The sequence below is a fragment of the Acanthochromis polyacanthus genome, chromosome 13 (genome assembly GCF_021347895.1).
Source record: "Acanthochromis polyacanthus isolate Apoly-LR-REF ecotype Palm Island chromosome 13, KAUST_Apoly_ChrSc, whole genome shotgun sequence".
NCBI lineage: Eukaryota > Metazoa > Chordata > Actinopteri > Pomacentridae > Acanthochromis > Acanthochromis polyacanthus.
The window spans coordinates 33,366,341-33,389,671 of record NC_067125.1 but is presented as its reverse complement, the minus strand read 5'-3'; the positions used below and the strand labels follow the sequence as shown (position 1 = coordinate 33,389,671).

Below are 23,331 nucleotides of genomic sequence, written 5' to 3'. Positions count from 1 at the left end.
ACTGGCAGGCTAAAGACAAAATGCATCATTGTCACCATTGTAGCCTAAAAATAGCACCAAATCCACAGGCCATTACTTTTTACTGAATTTATCTCCTCCTGCACCGCCACCTTTTTCAGAGGTTGCTTCCCCCAGTCTGGTTGTTTTATGTCATTATTTTTAAGCACAGCCAACTCTCCAGCGGACCTCCATAAAGCTGCCAGACGGCTGCGAAAAGATCTGGGACACAACTGCGAAAGCATTTGTATACACACATCAAGCCGGAGTGCAAAAAGAACACGCTCACACTTTTAGGACAGTGATCAATAAGCCTTACTGGCAACTTCCAGCGAAGCGTTGCGACTAATGGCCTCTCCCAGGTAGTTGCGGGCCACACAGGTGTAGACGCCCTCGTCTGGTTTGCTGCGTCGGCCGTGCACGATGCGCAGGAAGAAGAGGGAGCCGCTGGGCAGGAGCATCCGGTGAGAACGGGGGTCGTCCTTGTCGGTTTCCACTCGCTCGCCATCTTTGTACCACTCGATGCTGGGAGTGGGTCGGCCTTCTGCCTTGCAGTTGAGGGTGGCAGGCTCCCCCTTGGAGACGACCAGATCCGAGGGGTCCTCCACAATCCGAGGTGCGCTGTCTTCAAACCGAGCCCGGGACCCTGTGAGGCAGAGGTGAAGGGAGACGTTATTAGGGATAGACCAGTTACCGACCCGGGTGATTATCATGGCAGATATTTAGCATATTTGCAAATATCTGTATTTTTCTTGACTGATTATTGAAAAATTAAATGCACTGCTTCAGGTCTGATGCAGTCACCTCTTTCTGTCTGCAAAAACTAAACAAGAAACACAAGCTGTTGCCACAAAACCAGGAAACTAGCCGCTCTCAGAGTGGCTGAGGCAGACACAGATTACCCTGAAACAGAGTCTAGAAAACAATAATTGATAATTCTTTAAGATCTGGACCTTAGTCACCAATGAAAGTGATAGAACAGAGAAAATTTTAGACAACAAAGAAGAACTGCAGACGTAACTGCAGGAAATAAACTGATCAATCTCAGCTGATCCCACATAAACGGAGGAGTGTGTCCTAATTTAATCATTCCTATTTCTATTTTACATATTCACTTTTGGTTACTCTTATTGATGATGAAGCTCAGTTATGAAGAACAGGTTCTCTGCCATCACATGCTCTTGAAACATTACATTTAATGTATATCAGTCCCTGTATGCAGGACACAGAGGAGAAGGGCTGCATTTGTACCCAGGCCGGTCCAACTCCTCACCTCATAAACCGTAACACCCCGCCTCAACCACCACCACACACGGACTTTAACATGGACCTCTGTGAACTCTGCCATTTATATCTACCTTGATATATTCTTGTATCTACCTCATTGCGTCAACCTTTCATTCGTATTTGCACTAGTGTGACGCATTTGCATTGGTATGTTACCAAGTTGTGTTTTTTGGTCTTTTTTTTCTTTTCTTTTTTCTTTTTATTCTTATATTACTTGCTCTAGATTTGTTTCTATATTTATCCCCATTTCTTTACGTCATGTTGGACTGTCTGCTTTACGTGCCTTCTTAATTGCCCCCATGGGGACAATCTGAATCTAAAATATTGGCTATTGTCCTTTCTTGCTTACCAATAATTGGCATCGGTATCGGCCTTAAAGAAACTCATATCAGTCAATCCCGAAGCGTTATCCACCTGAAAACCTCTTTGTAAGATGGACACAGAAAAGCAAAGTCATTTGGAAGGAAGGAATATCTTCCATTTGAGATGATGGATGAATTTGTGTGTGGCGAAGCAGCAAATCATTGATAATCTCTCTCTGAAGTTTGGCTCTCGATTCCAAGTGAGGGATCACATTCTCCCACATCAACAACCTGTGCATCTCAGATAAATGAATACATTTGACATCAATTTGCAGTTTACTATATTCTGAAAATAGCAAAACACAGCTTATATATATATATATATATATATATATATATATATATATATATATATATATATGTAAGCTGTCCAGAGTATTTTACTGAATCCACCACCTGCACTGAGGATGTAATCACCCGTGTGATCTGGTAATGGTCAATCTCTCTGTCGGCGCAGATGTAGAGATGATAGCAGGTGGAAAGCTGAGAATAAGACAAGGAAGATCTTTGCATTTTAGGGGAGAAAAGGCCCAAGTTTGAGAGGATGAGTGAGGCAGAAGGATATAGATAACTCCCATTTCCGTCACTCTGGGGATCCATTACTATTTTCGCTTGGCTGTGAGCGAAAGGCGCACGGCTTCAAAACCTAAAGGTAAGCTTTTAGAGCACAACCAAATGTCTCTAACAATGTGTTACAGTTAGAGAAATGAATAATTCAAAACGGTGTGCTTTTAGTTTGGTTCTGAGGAACAGATGGTCTCTCCCTCACTTTCACGGAAAAAAAAAAGAAAATGAAATGGTCACTGTGCCACTGATTATTGTGCTGCTCCTGTCTGAGGCATTATTTTCAGCACATAATCTAGACTGCATGAAAATCCTCCATTATCTTTGCAGAGGAGCAGTCAGAGGTAACCTAATGACACACATTCTGCTATTACATTCTACTTAAATCAGAGCCATCAGGATAAACCCTCACTTTTCAGCAGTAAGCAGATTTATGTCTTTTCATGTGCCGATTTGATCCAGGAATCGCCATCATGGCATAAACCTGAAGTAAACATCTAAAGAGTGATCTGAGCGCTTTCAGCTAACACCCGGGGTCACAAACCAGGACAGCTCACAACACTAATGCAGGCGGTACATGAATACTAATCAAGCCCTTAAAATGTGCCACGGCACCTTCACTGATGTGAAAAACAGACTTTGTTTACGAGAAGAGAACACGTGTAAATCATGTCATGCTCGGCCTGTGAGATAATCCTTTAAGATGCCATAATGTGCTTTCTTTTCGACTACATTTCATGGCATCTGCAGCGTATACGGAACTGCAGCGAGAGCATATTGATACGTTTGACTGTGTTTGTCCACAGGAAAATTATTTTGATAAAGAGAGCCTCTGCAGCCCGTTGGTGTCCTGCCGGTGAACCACATTTTTAGAGCACGCAAAGGATTTCAAATCCCAGCTCATGTAATACAGTTACATCACTCTGAGCTGCCTTCCTCTTCAGCGATAAGTGGATTTTATCACCAAAAGAAAAAAGAAAAAAAAATAGTGAGAGAGTGCTGACATCTTAAAAGAGTTCTCCGTCAGTTTAGTATTGCATTTCCACTGAGTTTGTATACTTGGAAATACAGATTATAAAAGAAAGGTCAAACCCGAAGCAATAAAGGCCAAACACTCTCTAGTATTAAAACCGCGTCACCGATAATGAACAGCCCTGACTTAAGCTCCAAAATCACTTAATCCAAAACTTCCTGCAATGTTACTCAATAGCATCTTTTAATAGATCTTCCCTGTCCCCAAATACACGTCTTTTCAACTCCACAGTTTGTATTGCAAGTTTTAAACATGAATGCATTCAGAAGAACTGGATACCAGATGACAAGATGGTGCGCCATTCGAATGTAGATGCTCAGTGTTGAATATGCAGAAAAAATGTTTCCAAGCATCTAAAATGTTTTACATGCATTTAATATAATTTTTGGCATAACTTTAGAGCAAAAAAAGCCTTCTATGTCAAGCCTGTAGAGACTCCTATATACTGACTTACTTGCATGGAACAGGAAATAATCAAAAAATCACGCTGTTTTTGGACATTTTTCATGTTTTTGGACCATATGGGTCACACTATAATGTAAAAAGTCACTTTCCGTTGTTTGTGCTGCTCAAAAAACTATATTCAGTGTTTTAGAGTGACCCCATTTTGAAATGATTTTGCATTTTTGACCAGTGCGTATCATGTGATGAATGTAACACAACCCATCCTGTGGCTGCTCCTGAGGACTTGGTTTTACATTTGAAACCTTCATACCTAACCAAGATACCTCCCATGACCTCATTGTGACACCACCCACCAAAACACGTCATTTTAACTTGACAAAAAACATCCAAAGTCACAGAAAACGGCGTGTAACTGCCGAGTGGTCTGTTTGGCAAATGACCTGATCCTCGTCATGTGTAAAACTCGTGGAATGCTCTTTTAATCGTGGTTCATTTCTGTACCGGTAATGAGCAAACTGTTGCTCATTAACCCAAAATCTTTGGCAGTAGACGAGATTAAATGTTTAGATACATACACTCCTTTGCCTCTTACTTCTTAGCACATTTTAACCACATCACAGAGAATCAAATTCAGTATTGGGGCTTTACAGGTGAGTGAGGGAACTGCAGCATGTTTTCATTTATATCACCAATACTGGACTATGTGGCCGAGGATCTTCATCAAAATTCATCCAAAACTTAACTTACTTGTATAAGTTGTAAAAATAGATTTTTTGGGGGGGAAGCTGGAGGGCAGTGAAACAAGCTGGAGACACAACACCACGTCATCACTTTAACACTGCTGTGGGAAACATCCAGCAGATACAGGAGCCGCATTAACATTTGTTTAGAGCTCCAAATGCAACACAAATGCAGGTCCAATCGTCACTGTCCTTTTAGCTCATATTTTGATCTGGAGGGAAATATCTGGCTCTTTAGCTCCAAGATGCTCCACTTTGTTCACCTGCCAGTCACTAACTGTGTCAGTCTGCTGTTCGGTGCTGTGCGGCTTTGCAATCAGGGCAGTTTCTGTGTTTTTTTTTGTGTGGGAACAGCTGCCTAATGTGACTGGAAACAACACTGATAAGAGCTATAAAGTTAAACAATGAGCTGTAAACGCTCTGTAGAGTTGAGAGGAGTTGTGATGATTTTCAGCAGGTTTTCCGTTCATGTCACACACCCATTGTTTACAATAAAAATGATGAGTGCAGCTTTAATGTTTGCTTTAATGGAATGCAAGAGGAACACTCCTTTATCTGTGGGGTTTAATAGCCTCATTTGAATGAAAATGCGTGATTTTTAAAGGGTTTTACATTTAAATTGATGCACAAAAGGTCTCTCTTACAAGGAGTCTCCTGAAAAGTAAAGCTTTGTCTCAGAGCCATTGATTTTTCTGATCAGCTCCTTTTTACGGCCCCCAAACTCCTCTTAATAGAGAAAATGAGTTAATATTTACTTACAGGAATGCAGACTATCTTAGTGGTTACCTCATCATTCCAACCACCTAATAAAACCATTTGTCTTCCATTAACAATGCCATCAGCCATTAACAATGGGGGATTTTATTACTTTATTACACACATCTACAGCAGCTGTAGTTGAGGTTCCAGCTTAGCAACGTTCTGCTGTCTTTGTATTGAGTTCCAGCAAATATTGTGAAGTCCTTGCAGCTTTCAGCCGGTTTTCAATGGCACAAAAGTCACCATGACAAATTTTTTGTGCATTCGAGATGAAACTGAAAGTATCAAAAGTCATTTTTATCCATCTGAATATGCAGACATTTTCCACCAGAAAAAAAGGTGTGTTTGAGAGCTTTTTTTGCTGTGATAGGAATGTATTAATGAGGGCCAACAGGCACTTACGCCAGCTTCACATATCATGCAACAGAGTCAATGCGGCACCATGCTGATGTACAACAGAGAAAATAGTCTTATCAAAGAAAGAACAGCAAACAGCTTCAGGTGGACAAAGTGACAAGCAGCAACATGCTCCGCTGACAAGTGTGCAATCAGTGAAAAGTCTACGCCACTTTGGGCATGACAGCAGCACATTTTCTTTGTCCGAAACAATATTTTCAGAGTAATGTTTGCTTCATGACAGGAAGATTGTGGTGCAGTGGTTGAAAGCACCTTTCAGTGAAAAGAAACTCTGTCAGACACGTTTGTGACATGGAAAAATAAATGTCACGGGCAGTAATGGGGACCTCGGCGAAGGTATGTTTTCAGTTGGATCATAAACACGGCCCATTAGAGCCCGCAGTGGGTCCACAGAGATATCCGAGTGCATATGGGAATTTGTGAGTGTGACTTGATTTGTGTGAAAAATTTTAATCTAGGGCATTCTGGTGTGAAATGACTTTCAAATTTACAAGGGATGAACAAGTAAGGAAGGGCATCGTCTAACCATGCAGCAGGGCTTCAGAGCAAATTACATAAACACAGGAAAAGATGTTACCCCAACTAATACTTCAAGTCATGTAAGCTGTTGTCAGGATTCACAGGATGCACAGCGTCGATTGATATTTCAAAAAGAAGAATATTTTCAATTTTCTGCACTCTCACATTTGTGAAAGTGTTGTTTCAAAGCCTTTAGAAGAAGCATCTGGAGCTCCAAAAGGCTGTTTCAAGTGTCTTCTCAGCAGCAAACAAGGCACAAAGCTGCTCCTTTGCAGTGAACAAATACAGTTAGGTATGTTTTAAAATAACAACAGCAAAACCCGGCACTGCACTGTTAAACAGATGTTTATTCAACTGGACAAGCAGGTAAAAAAATCTGATTTAATATATGTATTGATTCAAGAACCTTGCGTTCAGTGTTAAAACACAGAACAAATCATTATTGAACCCTCCCCTGCTGTAGTCACGAAACACACTTCATCTTCGTGCCACGCTGTCTGAGCGGACAAATCAATGAAAACCCTTTTAAACACGTTTACTTCTGCGAGAGTGAGGTGCAAAATAGAGCCAAGATAAGCCATAAGAATGAATGGCAGCCAACCTTGAGCTGTCTGCAGTATGGAGGGAGCTTCGTGAATGAGAGCGTGGCCGCCTCATGCAAGGTTATCACTCTCTTTTACACTGTCAAGGCTAACCTATGTGCGAACCAATGTGTCAGAGCGAGAGGTGCTGTTCAGAGAGAAATGTAGTAAATTAAACAGCTCCTCTCATTGGAGGCACTTTAAGATTAAGATGGAGGTTTTCTCTCTTCGTCTTCTAAATGAACCACTTCAGTCTATCAATCAATGGTATAAATTTCTCCATTTCACTAATGTTTTAAAAGTTTTTCAGCTGTTAGACATGAACATCAAGACCATTTAAGCTGCTGAATTTGTTGGCAGACACTTATTTACGATTTATGAAGCAACATCCATTTAGAGTGAGTATTAGATTGAAAATTTACTCTTTCCGCTCCGTTTTTGAGGAAAATATGTACCTTTTTGATGGTGGATGTACCTAAAATGCGGCTATTGCACGTTAAATTTTCAAGATTTTTCACTGAGAACAGCCAAACACTATAGATAAAGTTAAAGTTGTGGCTCAGCAATGAGCTCAAACTTGCTGTAATACTCATAAAGCCAACCAGAGCTGCAGATTCACCTGATAATTCCATCAGCGACTCATTTCAGTTTGCCATTTGGCACAATGGTACTGTATTATAAATATTAAGCATCAATTTGTATGCAAGTGAATACCAGTGGCCTCCTCTCATTCTCTTTTCCCCAGGTATTACTACTACTACTCATCTGCATGAACTTTGCATCTGAGTAAACATCATAAATATAACGTGCGAGATTCTTCGTCCTGTTTATAGCGACATTAAAAGAATTAGAGCAGATACAGACTTAACTCAGTGTGAGCTGATCGTGTGTGCTGCGATGATTAGACATTGCAATTGTAATGATTGCATCTGATCTGTGAGAACCCCCCCTCCCCCCATTTATCCACAAAGGAAATGAAGAAATCAAGAAAAAAAAGCAGGCAACCACAGTTAAATGAAAGCCCATTAGTGCCACACGCGGCTCTGATAGACAAGTTATTGCATTGGTCCTAATTGCAAACTCTGACACACGCCCACATGTTTGCTGATGGCATCTCCAGCATTTCTGCCTCGTCGAACACACAGAGCAAGCAGGGGAAGAGCTGCGAGGGGGATGAGGAGTGCGCCTTGCAAAAACCCTGTTGATTCTGGCTATAACTGGCGTTTCTTGGCTCCTAGCTCTGGCGTTACGTAACTGGAGGGTGGGTTGAGGAGGGATGCTTTTATTAATTAGTATTTACAAATATTAACCCTGCATCCTCCCCAGGGGCAGAAGTGTACCGCTGTCACGCTAATGTGTGAAAACCAGAAAGCCACAGAGGGGTGGCTGTTCTTCCTTCAGATCTCCGTGCCTTTTAGCGCCAGCCGGGCGTGGAGTAAAAAGATACCCTGAACTTGTTGCCGCTCGCGGCTCCATATCTGGTGGAGAAAAACAAAAAACCAGCAACGACCTATGGAAAGCTCAGAGACCAACTTTTGCAAGCGAGTTGAAGTTAGATGGGAGCAGAAGGCTGGCAGCTTGTCTGTGGGGCTGGTGGCTGTCTGCTGAGATTTACTCACGTCTTTTTCAATTTCAATTCATTTACATACTTAAAAAGGCCAAAAACATTTGAGGAGTTCTTGTGACATTGCCAAGTAATCTCTGCGGGAGGGCGATAACGTGCCACAGCAAACTCAGTTTCAAAGCAGAGGGGTTGATTTTGTATTTCTGGCATCAATCCGGACATTTGGAGCCTTTTTCTGTTTAGCGACTGTCCTCCTCATCCGTCATCTAATCTCTAAATGATGTCATCAGCCACTGTACCAGAAGTGGGGCATCATCATCATCATCATCGGCATCCGGCAGCATGACTCAAGGCTGAGGCACATTAGACGACTAACCAGCTTCTGCAGCGGTTTCATCATCCGCGGTCCTTTCATCAGGACGGAGTGGAGGAGGCTTTAGTCGGCCTTCAGCCACATTTGTCACGAAGTAATGACCGCGGGGACAGAGTGGACACAAATCACCAGTCAAGGATTGTTTTGCATCGATTAGTTCCACAGCGGGCACCACAACAGCTGAGCCTGAATACAGCTCGAGATAACTGAAATTTCAATGAGACGTATTGGAGTCTATTAATTGGGATTTGGTTTGTGTGTGTGAGTAAAAGAGCTGCTGTTGTTTTCCCTGTACAGAGGTTTGAGGAAACACGATCAGGACTTCCAGCACAAATCTCGAGACCAACACAGAGGAACTTGTTGGCTGGAAACACACAAACAAAAGTCACATTTCTTCTTCTTTTTTTAAAAGAAAAACAACTGGGTAATATCGACTACTTGGCAGTATTTGTTTCAACACAGATGTCACGAAGCCTGTTTGAATCCTCTTTTCTTTCGAGTACTTTTATGAAAATACACATCGCCCTGCGGGAACGAGTGGTATAATAGAGGTGGGAATGAAAGGAAATACCCACTCCAGATTAATGGTTGTAGGCAGATGGTGTGGGTGTGGAGAAGTGCTATAAATGTTGAGAGGTGGTGCCAGTAGATAATGATGAAGAAGTGCGAGTGCTGAGAGGTGTCACAGGGGCCAAAGCACTCAGTATTTGCAGTGAACTTCCAGTTTATCACAAAGAAGATGTCAAATAGACCTACACTTAGAAACTGGCTGGGTTCATATATCATCTGATGTGAGCTTATTTCAGATATATTTGTATAAATACAGTCTTGACCAGTAGGTGGCAAGAGATTAGGCTACAATAGAGAGACTTCAAAGACCACATACTTAGAATTAAAAGGCTTCTTATTAAACTATAAAGTGATCTTTAAAGCTATATTAATAATGGATTGCATGACTACTTCTATGAGAAACTTTTTGGTTCCATTGTGGTGAATATGTGGTGGTGGACTTCAGGAGGAACACAGCCCCCCCTGCTCCCATCAAGCTCTCTGACTCCACAGTGCTCACCGTGGAGTCTTTCCGCTTTTTGGGATCCATCATCTCCCAGGACCTGAAGTGGGAGATGAACATCACCTCCATAACCAAGAAGGCACAGCAGAGGATGTACTTCCTGAGGCAGCTGAAGAAGTTCAACCTACCAAAGACTATGATGGTGCACTTCCACACGGCCATCATAGAGTCCATCCTCTCCTCCTCTATCACCGTCTGGTACCCTGCAGCCACAGCTCGGGACAAGAGCAGGCTGCAGCGCATCATCCGCTCTGGTGAGAAGGTGATCGGATGTAACCTGCCATCTCTCCAGGATCTGTACGCATCTAGGACTTTAAGGCGTGCAACTAAGATCTTGGCCGACCCCTCTCACCCTGGACACAAACTTTTTGAACCCCTCCCCTCAGGCAGGAGGCTGCGGTCCATCAGGACTAAAACCTCTCGCCACAAGAACAGCTTCTTCCCCTCTGCTGCATCGCTGATAAACACTGCCCGTGACCCACCCCTACCCCCACACTCTACCTGACACCAACTCCCACTGTAACCCACTGCAAATCAGCTCTGTTGACTATATTAAATACTGCTGTGTAGTAACTGTGTATACCTTGTATATTTGTCTATTTTAGCATATGTTTCTTAAATCTCCTTTACTTAGTATTTCATTGTACTCGCACCAAGAGCACCAGAGAAAATTCCTTGTAAGTGTAAAAACCTACTTGGCAATAAAACGGATTCTGATTCTGATTCTGATTCTGAATATCACCTACAGTCATTGTTCGGCCATGCAGAGCATTTTAGCATCTTTAAGTCCATTGTTTTGTTTTGACAATCTCTAGGTTTAAAGTATTTTGTTCACTGTTATTGCAATCTAAAATCCCAAAGTCTGATCCCTGCCCTGCACAAATTTGCAAACGGATGACATAAGCTACTTACTTATAAGCACAGTGGAGCTAAAATTGCAGTATTTTGGCATCTTTAAGCTCATTGTTTTGGTTTTGCAACCTGCAACTTTAAAGTTGATAGTTCATAGTCATTGTCCTCTAAATGCCAGAATTAGACCTGCACTGCACAAATTAGCAAGCAGATGATGCTAGCTGCGTACTTGTTAGCATAGTGGAGCTAAAATGGGAGATGTTTAAGAAATTTACGTGTTGGTGGAGGCCAATACATGGATAAAAAGAGAATTATTATTATTTTACCAGACTCTAAATGAATACTAGTGTTGCTAAAGTAGTTGTCAAATGTATAAAGAGGTACACTTGCTATCATGTGGCTTAAAAAAATCCTTGACTGCACGTACAAAAACAAATTTAAAGGCGATTTTCAGGCAAGACAAGTTTATTTTCAGTTTTTCTAACCTTGAAGTTTTTACTTTAAACAAACATGAGCGCATTTTTAATCTTGAAAGGCCAGTGTTCAATAAAAAAAATGTAAATTCACTGGTGAGCTGTCCAGGATGTCACCCACCTGTCATCCATTCTCAACTGGAACGGGATATAACACCCCCAAAACCCTTTGAAGAATAAAATGAGTATAGGTAATGGATGGATGCATGTTTAAAATCTTCCATTTGTCTTTTCTTGGGTTTGTTGATGATAAAAACAATCCATAAGACAGTTGAACATGTGGCTGCCACTCAGCTTGATGCCAGTTTCCCCCCAGTGGCCACCTGAGGTACTGCAACAAAAAGAGTCCCCTGCAGCCCAGAAAGCTTTTAACTCAAAGACCACGACTATGAAAGAGGTGCTTGTCAAACTGTCGACAGGACACCTTCAGCTGCATACAAAGTCAGTTTTGCCTTTTTCAGTGTAGATTTCATATTTGTAACACTTTCCCAGAGCCTATACAAGGCTTTCTGAAAGTCTGTGGGCACACCAACACTATGTGTGAGTCCAGAGTTCAATTTTCTTTAATACGTCCATGCCACAAAATCTCATTGAGCGGTAAAGCAGGAATGAAAACACGAGCAGGAAGTGAATCATGCCACAAAATACACCAGCAATATGTACAAACATTGCTCTATATCACCACTAGGGGTCCAAATCTCTACAATGGACCTTTAATAATCTGTTAAAATGATATCATGTGTTTATGTAAATATATCAACATCAGTTAGTATGTTGTTTTTTTGATTTTTAAAACTCTCAAACATCATTGTCTGTGTTTTTTAAAGGTGAGCATTTCTTGGTTTTAGTTTCCTTTGAGAACCGCTGAGATACGTTGAATTTAATTTCCTTAATGTTTGAAATTGAGTCCCATCTAAGAATAGAAAAAAACACATCTGCACTCTGATGAATTGTTTTCTCTGAGCCCTGCTTTTTATTTGCGCTTTGGATTAGGGCTTGAAACTTTAAGCTGTTATTAGAGCAAACGGTTAAAATATATAATCCCTTCGTCAATGGTAATCAAAAGTGAGCATTTAAAAGCATTTTCTAATAATATGTGAGCATCTGAATGAGCATGTTTGGAAGGCTTGTCAGGGAGAGTTTCTGCTCTCACAGCTGCACTAAAAGTGAGAGTTAAATGGTTTCACTTTGGAGCCTCCTTTGACCTGGTCCTGCTGCCTAATGGCCTCCCAGTGTGGCTCCTCACAGCCCAGAGGGACACTGGCAAAATGTGAATGTTCCTGGCATTTACCCTTTGATATTTAAATACTACAAATGAATGCATGTGTGACATTTTCCTCGATGTAATCCCTTTCTTTTGGGAGGATGCGCTCCGCTCCCACAGCTGTCAGTGAAATATGTTTGAAATGCAGCTAAACACAACATTTACATCCATCTGGAGGGACGAAAAACACGATAGCACGAGTCAAATACAGTATGAAGCCATGTGGGATGAGCCAGAGACAGAGACTTGTGCACATTTTCTATTCATATTTTTACCTGAGGCGATGCTGATGAATGAGATAGTCACAACTAGTAAATTTCCAAAGTTCATCTCCTCGCCTCTCCCGGTGCCAAATCCTCCTGGAGTCTTTCAGCCTCTTCCCTTCACAGTCCACTCAGATTCTCAGTTTGAGAAGGAAAAAAAAGCGATCCTCCAGTCATCAAATCGACTGAAAAAGCAGAAATAAACTGAAGCAGTTTGGAGACGGAGCCTCAGCTGGATTATTTCAAGCGCGTAAAAAACTTTGATGTCACTCCCAGCAACCCATGACAGCAGCAGTAGCAGCAGGATGAGCAGCATCAGCATCAGCACCGCCCCGGAGAAACCTAATAACAAAACTCAGCGGCATCACTTCTTCTTCTTCTTGGTCACACACAAACATCTTTCGGAGATGTCCCGCTACTGTTTGCCGAAGCCCAAAAAGAAGGAGCTTTAACTATATTTATCCTGCGCTCATGAATAAAACAGTTGCGCTCCTCTCTGCGCTCTGAACCGGCCCCAGTCGCAGGTTGCGGCGTCGGTTGGAGCGAATGTGAAGCTCCGCACATGCCGAGCGGAGCTGCGCACTCCCAGCTATCCGCAACAAATCCTCGCCAGCCTCCAGGAGACTGTGTTTTTTTAAAGAGACAGACACGACATCTGCGCGCTGGAAGAGTCACCACAAGACGGTGTAGAGGAGGGAGATTAAATACGATCCACAGAGGGAGGAGATAGGGGCTGGAGCTGCTGTAGATGAAGAGTTATTTCTGGGTTATTGGGTGTAATTTGAATTTTTTAAGGCGTTGAAGTGACCCTTGGGTCTGGGGTTTAAGTTTGGAGTCAGAATCTCACTCCAGATGGCAAAAGAGGCAGCAAAACAAAATGTGGATATAATGGTGCTTTAAAATAAGGCATTAAATGGGCTTTAGGGAAGGAGAGGATCCCATTTTTTTCAGGGTCAGGACACTAAACTGGTCACAAGAGGATTAAAGACAAGGAAAATAAGTGCAGTTTTTTGAAATTGTGTCTCACGAAATACTGAATGAGAACCACCGTAAAAGGAAACTGTTTTGTTGATCTGGGTTAAGGCTCAACTTTGGGGTTGTGTTCACATTTTTCAGGTAAAATGTAAAATAACACTTAGTTTCCAGCATCCTGGTGATTTTTTTATGCACCAATTTGTGCCTTTGTTGTGTCAGTTTAGACTGGAAATGTCTTTATTTATAGAACAGAAAACCCAAAAGACATTGGAGAAAAAATGCATTATTTTTTCTGCGCATATACTGAATGAAAAACCCTTCAAATCTGGCAATCGGCAAGGGAAAATGACTGTTTAGTCACACGTGATGAATCTAAGAAGTGTCAATACAGGTCAGGCAAGAACATTAGAAGCACTGGGTTGGTTAAGTCTTGGGTTTGTGTTTTTACATTTCAGGATTGAGTTGAGGAAGCAGGTATCTGGATGTCCTCCAGTGGGAAATTTTGAGCATCGAACACTTCATTTCCAGCATCCTGGTGAAGTTTTAAGCACCAACTTGTATTTTTTTTTTGCACCAATATATGGTGGAAATGTCTTTATTTATGTAATGGTCAGCAAAATATGCTTTTGTCTTATGAAATACTGAGTGAGAAACCCACCAAATCCTGCAATATGAGAGGAAACATTGCTGTTTAGTTGAACTACCTGTGATGAAAGTAAGAAGTGCAGACAAAGTTTATCCGTAAAGCAAAAAGGTTTACAACAACTGGGCAAGAGGTCAAATTGGCTTTAACATTTTCGGGTTGTAAACTAACACTTATCTCCTGTGTTTTAATTACTTTTTATGCACCAGTTTGTGATTTTGATGCATCAGTTTATTTAGGAAATGTCGTTATTTACAGAACAGAAAACATAAAAAGACAAAGAAAGGAGGTTGTGTTAGCTTTACTGCTTTGTCTCATGGAATAACAAGTGAGAAACCCTCCAAATCTGGCAATCAGAGAGGAAAAATAATACATTTTAATTCATTTTGAGCATCAAACACTTAATTACCTGCATTCTGTTGAATTCTTTTGCAACGATTTGTGCCCTTTCTGCATCAGTTTACAGGGGAGATGTCTTTGTTTATGCCAAGGAAAACAAAAAAAGACAGAGAAAAAAGATGCATTAATTTTTCTGCTTTGTCTCATGAAATACAAAGCGAGAAAGCATCCGAATCTGGCAGTCTGAGAGGGAAAGTGAGTGCACGAAGTGTAAGGCAAAAAGGCTTAAAATGATGCGGCTACAGGTTCAATTTTGGGGTTGAGTTCTGGATATCAAGATTTTGTGTTGGAGGTCTTAAATCCTTTGTACTGGGCATGGGCATAGATTTATGTTTAAAAATTGGGAGTTGGAGATTGAGATCAGGAATTTTGGAGCATTAAGCACTTAATTTCCTGCATTCTCGTGAATTTTTATGCACCAACCTGTGCCCTTTCTGGACCAGTTTACAGTGGAAATGTCTTTATTTATGAAAAGGTAAACATAGAAAACCAGAGAAAAGAAGATATGTTAACTTTTCTAACTTTGTCTCATGAAATAATGACTCCAAAAACCCTTAAAATCTTTTGTTTTGTTAAATTTCTCATCTGTGGTGGAAAATAAGTGCAGACATTGTTTATTCGGATGGGAAAAAAAGGTTGAGAACCACTTCCTAAGAGGTTCAATGTTCAAATTGTGCTAATGAGTTTGGGTTAGGAATTTCAAGTTCTTGTGTTGGAAGGTTTCTAACCTTTAGCTCTGGCCATGAGTGTAGATTTTATTTGATCATAAATGGGAAATTTTGGATATTAAACGCTTAATTTCATGCTTTCTGGGGAATTTTTCTGCACCGATTTATACTTTTCTGCATCAGTTTTCACTGGAAATCTCTTCATGTATGTGAAGGAAAACACAATAATTTGACGTAATATTATGCATCTTACATTATGGTAAGTGGAGTATTCATAAAGTTGTTTTTTTTTTCCAATATATGGCAGCCAGTTTCTATACGAGACACTGGACTGACCATCATGAGCAATTTGGGATTCAGTGTCTCAGTCAAGAACATTTTCACACGTTTCTGAGGATGATTTTACACCAAAACTGAGGTAAACAGTGTGAGCTTTTTCGACATTGTATTTTTCTTCAGCAATGTCCAGCCACTTGCAGGCATGTTCACTTTGTACTGTTTCCTTCTCATAGCCTTCTTCAACAAGATATCTGTCTACATGTTGTGTCGTCTCCCTTGTCAGATAATCTAAATGCGGCACAACACACGTCTAGTGTTTTCGTGGCCTTAACAATGCCCACACATCATCCAAAATATCCCTTTCTTCCAACACGCTGCATGACATCTATGGACATTCACAGAAAAGGGGGGCATTTTTCCGCACACTTGTCACTCTGTTTTCTTCTCACAGTGAAGAATCTAATTATAGAAGTTGTATCTGAGGCCAATTTAGGTTGCAGAAATAAACTTGAAACTTTGACGTTCTGAGAATTGTCTACTCATAATCAGTGCAACACCTCAACCCAGCCGTGGCCGTTTTCGCAGCTTCATCATCATTGCCATCATCGTCTCTGCTGCTGCTGCTTATGGGAGCTGTCATGTGTGTGTGCCAACATGTCCAGCGTCCACACCGCTCGCTCCACAGTCCTGCTGTTTTGCATCCACTCTGTCCTGATTTATTCAGCAGCTGTTGTTTCACACCCACTTCTGCACAATCTGGCCTCTGGTGCCTGACCGGGTCTTCCTTCTGTGGACACAAACAGCTCCCTGGGGGGCTACCAGCTCTGTTTCACTAACTCCCCCTCCTTCTGCACAGGCCAGACCGGTTCCTCTCCTCGGTGCCGTTCCCTCTTCTGCCTGCACCTCATTGTGTCCACGTCAGGCTGTGAGAGCCCCAACATGATGGAGAGCGACTCTTGGATGGTCAGACGCCTGCTCTCCTTTGTCCCCCTGAATAGGACTGGAAATTGGGCGACAGAAGAGGAGTCCAGATGTCGGTTGCGAGGCGTGACACAAAGAGGGGCCCACAATGACTTCGATCTCAGCTTCAGTGGAAGTGTGGACCTCATTAAGGGCCACAATGACTAAACGGGTATAAAATAGAGGCATCTCAACGGGAGAGTGGCTGGAGTTTGAAGGTGTTAGATGGGAATGAAGGTCTTATTTTGAGCCATAGAGAAGCCATCAGTAGATCACCTAAAGCTCTTAATAGAGTTCTACTTTCATGCGGGGGAAGTTGTGCCTGGTTGTTTCCTCTATTTTGTGTTTTAATTTCAAATTTCTGAACATGCAAAGACACAAACTAAAGCATTTCAACCCATTGCTTTTGGAGTGCACCAGTTTTTGCACCTTTTGTCGAACTCGAATAATTTTTATGAATCCGTGTGTTGTCCAGCTTCAGTCGGTGCATTTCAAGTAGATGTGCCATCATTTAACATTCAATCAAGTCCGTCCAATCATGAGATTTTTGTCACATTTGGACAGGCAAACCTCGCTGCTGGAAAGCTCAGCAGGCCTTCAACATTTCAATTAAAAGAGCAGATGTTGTCAGTCAAGCACAATCTAGTGCCTGTTTTGCATGGAAAGCCCCCAGCCTTCACATTAATTCAGCAAAAAGTCATTTTAAAGGAGGCACTTTGACATTAGCTGGGGTTTTCTGTGAATGAGGAGCAAATTGAACTTCCCTGGCGGAAAATCTGCACAAGAAAATATGAAATAGTGTTGCATTTACCGCCACAGCTTTTATGTTAATATCAGGATTTGGGTGCATCAAGATAAACAGTCGATGGTGCTAATTCTGCAGTCAGGTGTATCGAAAGCATCAATCAAACCTCAACCACTGGAAAACTACGCAGAAAACCTGAAATAAATGTGGCATTTGTGTTCATGTCGAGCATTAATTGGTGGATTGTTTCAGTCCTCTTCATTTAACAACAAATTTTGATCAGATGTCATACCTTCAGTGAAGCAGAAACCCTATCTATCTATCTATCTATCTATCTATCTATCTATCTATCTATCTATCTATCTATCTATCCATCTATCTATCTATCTGACACACAATTTTCCATGTCAGGCAGCATTAAAGACTTTATTTGCAATGTTCTGAATGTTTTTTAAATGTTCCTCCAAAGCAAATTCAGGGCAAATCCAAACTGAAAATGAAAAAAACGGAAGAATAGACCAACCAGGTAGCTATGGAGACTTAAAATCTACCTGTTAAATATTAATTTGGAGCTGCTTTAGCTTTGCTTAGCGTGAGGAAAGTCCAGAGCTAACAAAAACCATGTACCATTGCCTCAAAATTCACAAATGCATGTGACATTTTTTTAATACATTAAAACACACACATACACAGGCGTAAATAAAAAAGCATTTCTACAAGGAGTTTTTTGCTGGACTATTTCTTGGCCAGTGGCACCAATATAACTGCTGTTTGAGAGTTGCATCGATCTCCTCATCCGACTCTCAGCAACAAGCAAAGGAGGGTGTTTCTCCAAATGTCAAACTACAGCTGTAAGGACATGTCTTTTTGCACTTTATCCAGCTGGATTTCTTTCTGTGTGCTTTTTTCCTCCCTATTTTTGTGTCTGATGTTTAGGATTCAGTTGGGTTTTAGGTGGCGCTTAGTCTGCTTTTTTTCCTTCTTTGCTGTAGGTAGTTTAGTGTGTATGTGTGTGTGTGTGTGTATGTGTGTGTGTGTTGACAGGGCAGGGAGGTACAGATGGTGGGATGTGGCAGTCTGTCTGACTGCAGTGAAGAATGTGAGATTCAGCTGTCGGCCTCTCACCCCCCGGCTCTGACCTTATGTGTCTCTGATCACCGTCTGGCTCCATCTCATTATGACAAACTCCATACTGTTCCACTCTCACAGTGCAGCCACAACAATTACTACACACACACACACACACACACACACACACACAAAAAAACACACCTCCCTGATGCATATGATAAATCGTGACATTCCTCTCAGGATGTTTGGTGGTGGTCTGCTGTTGCTAATTGAGCTCCTGTTCTCGCCCTTTACATGATCGAGGGTCTTAACTGTTGACCTGCTAAGATATCCTGTCAGCAGATTTCATTAGTCGCCGGCTTTTGTTTTCCCATGGTGTGTGTGTGAGGAAGTGCAAAGGGCCTTCGGATAGCCGGGAGGAGCCGAGGGTTTATTTATAGGCTGAGTGTCACAGCAGCACGGGGCCAACAGCAGAAAGTCATTTACATTCAATGCACCAGAATGCCAAGGTAAGCAGCTACTATTGCTGCAACATTTGCCTTAAAGGCTCAGCTTTTTTTTTTTAACCTTTTGGGACTCTGGCCAGCAGAGGGAGCAATATATGGCAACACTGATCCTCTTTTGTCAGGCTCTTAAATGGCAGTGTCACATTATCTCAGAGTTGTTTGTACTGAGTGGTGCACGTGGCTGGAAGAGCCCTGGAGGAGCCCTGACTCCTGCTGCATCTGATAAACCGATATAATGAGCCTGCGTGAGGCGGCTTACAGTACAGTGCACTCTGTGATAAATATTACAGATCCTCTCCGCTCTGACATGTATTTTATCCCAAATTAACGTTCGCGCGGCAGCTACTAGTGCAGAAGAGAAGTGCTCGCCCAAGTGCTGCTTTAAAGAGGTTTCCTCGCAGATCTGCTGCCTGGCATCCCTGAAAGTTCCATTGCATGTCAAATTTTATCATGCTCGAAATTTGCCAACCAATGAAGCCTACTCCAGACAGGAAAAGAAAATAAAAGCAGAAAATTGTATAAAGTGAGTTGACCTAAACCCCATTCACACTGGACTAGACGTTACCTTGGGATTTCATGGGATTTACAATTTATGTCTGTCTTTCATAAAGCATAAGAGAAGTGTGTGTTTTGCCCAAATCTATTGACAATATCCCCAAATATAAAATTAACTGGCTGCAGCATGGTGACTGTTAAGCCTGTTGAAAGACAGCAAAGTGTTTCTGACTGCGTGTTGCCAGGCATGTCATCCATCTAATCATGCTTCTAGATTTTGCCCTCCAGATGGATTTGAGTTTGCTCTTTCTGCAGAAGAGCTCATGCTGTGTAGTGACACGTGTCTTCTGACTTTGCTCCCGTATTGCCGACCAAACTTTATTTTTAATTGACAGTGTACTTTCCATTAAACTCGAGTGGGAAAGAGACAGAAGAAAAGCAGAAGAAACTCATCCAAAGCGCTCAGATTCTAATTTGCACATGTGTTGTTATCACTGGACCTCTCTGGCACAATATAGCAGAGGATCTGTTGAAGAATTTTTACTTTACAAACTACAGACACATCGATTTGCATGGGATTTAGATCACGGAAATACAGTACCACATATGGAGATCACACAAGTCCTGTGTGAATAGGGCTGTACTCTGTCATCATTTTGACTTTTTATCTTATAATTGCAACATAATCTAATTATGACTCACTAAATCCAATTTTTGACTATTTAGCTCATAATTCTGACTTATTATTTGGATTTTGTATCAATAAATTCCCTATTTTGTGTCATGATATCAACTTAATATCTCAGATTTACTGGTAATCCACATTAAAAGCTGTCAGATGAAGGTCATGTATTTGATCGCTCCCGACAAGCCACTTTAAGCACATTTTGTGGGTTCTCTCTATGAATTTTAAGCCCTCTACTAATAACACAGAAACTAGTTGAGGTTATGGTTAAGATCAGGGTGAAGGTGTCATTCATAAAGAGCACATGGTGTGAACTGATGCACAAAAAGCACAAAAAGCATAAGAAAAAGCGTGATAATACATGAAAGAACTATGTTTTTGTGCCATTGGATGACACCAGGCTGGTTAGACACTAGTGTGAGTGATGACATTGCAACACTGAATAATATATAAGGGTTGGCTTAAAAATGTAGGCTCTTACATTCTTTTAACATCGCCAAACGCCATTATGATTAAATATTTCATGTTGGACTCTTGGAGTTTGGAGTTACGAGTCTTAAATAAAATGGTCTGCTGTTTTTCAACGGTGCTTTACGTTCACTGTAATTAATCTAAGAGAGGAAGTTCAATGAGCTGTATTATCATTTCAGCTGACTGTTGGAGCCACTTTGTACCACAGTCAGTATTAATCCAACACGTGAGGCTACTTCCAGTAACTTCATACAGGTTATGTGAGCATGGGACTGATTCACAACCAGACTTCAACATGTTTGCCTCGTTTTCATTATTCTTAAAAGGAACAACACAACAGCAAGCTTACATCATGAGTATTTTCTTTACATTACTTTTAAAAAGACTCTCTGGAGCATTTTAGTTTCTGACAATGTCTGCGGGAAGTCTGCAAATCTGCAAGTTTTGTTTCTTGAAAAGCTAAAATCAGTGAGTTGAATGAACACCGAGCTGTGGGCTTTTGATTTCAAGACAAATGACTGAAAGTCACAATGTCTGGTGTTTACTGGTTCTGAAAAAAAAAAAAGTAGAAATAATTCACTAGAAGCAAAGTTCTGCTAAGTGAATGGAAAAATAGATAAGTTGATCAAACTTAATTCCCATGAGAAGTTGTACAGTTCATTCAATTTGCACATCAGATTCAGCTGTAAGAAATCGGCTGAGTTTTTATGGATTCATTGATTTTATTGATTTACCTCACCTGCAGGGTTTGTCTGCAAGCAATTAATACAGATACCAGGAGGTTTCTGAGCTTTATGTGGAGATTAAGCTTTACAAAATGTGGCTCAATGTGCATGTGAATTGGCACATGGTAAAATGGAAGCATATACACTATATGGGCTCACCCATCCAAATAATCAGAATCAGGTGTTCCAATCACTTCCATGGGGTCAGCGGATGCTGAGGTGCGTAGTGCCAAGAGATGGCCAACTTTCTGCAGAGTCAATCGCTATAGACCTTCAAACTTCATGTGGCCTTCAGATTAGCTCAAGAACAGTGCTTCAGCAGAGAGCTTCATGGAATGGGTTTCCATGGCCGAGCAGCTGCATCCAAGCCATACATCACCAAGTGCAATGCAAAGCGTGGGATGCAGTGATGTAAAGCACGCCATCACTGGACTCTAGAGCAGTGGAGACAAGTTCTCTGGAGTGACCAATCACACTTCTCCATCTGGAAATCTGATGAACCAGTCTGGGTTTGGTGGTTGCCAGGAGAACGATACTTGTCGGACTGCATTGTGCCAAGTGTACAGTTTGGTGGAGGGGGGATTATGGTATGGGCTTATTTTTCAGGAGCTGGGCTTGGCCCCTTAGTTCCAGTGAAAGGAACTCTGAATGCTTCAGCATACCAAGACATTTTGGACAAATCCATGCTCCCAACTTTGTGGGAACAGTTTGGAGCTGGCCCCTTCCTCTTCCAACATGACTGTGCACCAGTGCACAAAGCAAGGTCCATAAAGACATGAATGACAGAGTGTGGTGTGGATGAACTTGACTGGCCTGCACAGAGTCCTGACCTCAACTCGATAGAACACCTTTGGGATGAATTAGAGCAGAGACTGAGAGCCAGGGATTCTCAACCAACATCAGTGTGTGACCTCACAAATGCGCTTCTAGAAGAATGGTCAAAAATTCCCATAAACGCACTCCTAAACCTTGTGGACAGCCTTCCCAGAAGATTTGAAGCTGTTATAGCTGTAAAGGGTGGACCGACGTCATATTGAACCCCATGGATTAGGAATGGGATGACACTTACGTTCATATGTGAGTCAAGGCAGGTGAGTGAATACTTTTGGCAATACAGTGTATGTACAGTAATGCCTCCAAAATTCATTCATTCATTGTGTGAATCAACTATTAGTGCATCCAAAATTGTCTATTGTGTGGGCTACTTTTCCTTTTCTGGCAGAAATCTGCTTCTAAAGTTAAGTTTTATCAACTACAATAAATCATAATTGTCTTTGTCTATGCATGTTTGTCTATTTACAGCTTTAAAGGACTTCATTCATCATCAGCCTTTCATTTCTGTCAGAAACGTCCCGCAATGTTAAGCGTCTTTGCAATTTGTGTCATCAGAATATATGTACTTTCAGACAGCAGTGTTTGCTGGCTTTAGGGGTTTTTGAACTTTGTCTGGGGGTGTGTTTCTGTTGTTTTGGGGGGGAAATCACATCATATAGAAATGCAATTAAAGCATAACTCGCTTTGCGGGAGTGCGAAACACTGAGATTGGAGGAGATGAGCTCCACTTAACGACATCATCCACTGATTCTGATATTTGGAGAAATGAAGGGGGAAAAAATGTCATCTCGGTTTCCACATCTTCAGCCCCTGATTGCTTGGTACAAATAGATCTCTCATGTAATTGCCACTTATGCTTGAGAGCCCATTTATCTATTCTGCCACATTACGTCACAGGCCTCAAGTTTTGCCTCTCCTCCATGTTTCCGTGGTGAAAATATCAGAAATGTTCTGCATCTGTTACATCTGAACCACAATTTGCGTGCTGTGAGAGGAGACGTTCTGTCCTTGTTTTCTTTTGTAGCTACACTGTGTTTTATGTGCTCGTCTCATCTGTGCAGCAGGGACCTTGTCCAACAATGCTCGCTGTTGTGCACCTATTTTAATAGTTAATTAGATACTGCATCAGAAATTGAATCATGACATGCAGCTACTGCTTTTACTCACTGTGTTGCTGTCTCCCTCCAATCTCCTCCTCCTCACAATGTTTTGCTTTCCACAAATGACCCCAAGATCCCAATACATGGCACTCGAGTATTGAAAAGAGCGAATAACAATGACGAAAAAAGATCATTTTAGACTGAACAGAGCGGTCAGAGCAGAGAGACAGCCGATGCCAGAGGAGGCTCG

General features: G+C 41.5%; 1 protein-coding gene across 3 annotated transcripts in view; it reads right to left on the bottom strand.

Moving 5' to 3' along the window:
* zgc:77784 (uncharacterized protein LOC402947 homolog) overlaps nucleotides 1-13,205 on the bottom strand; it is a 67,260-nt gene extending 54,055 nt beyond the window's left edge. The window contains exons 1-2 of one of the 3 annotated variants that reach the window (XM_022211703.2): nucleotides 12,538-13,205; nucleotides 317-643 (exon numbers count right to left, since the gene is read on the bottom strand). In XM_022211703.2, the coding sequence (XP_022067395.1) occupies nucleotides 317-643; nucleotides 12,538-12,592 (382 nt within the window). In that variant the 5' untranslated portion in view covers nucleotides 12,593-13,205. The remainder of the gene's footprint in view (nucleotides 1-316; nucleotides 644-12,537) is intronic. The other 2 variants (XM_022211692.2, XM_022211683.2) reach the window with 2 other exon arrangements.
* Between the last annotated feature and the right edge of the window lie 10,126 nt (nucleotides 13,206-23,331).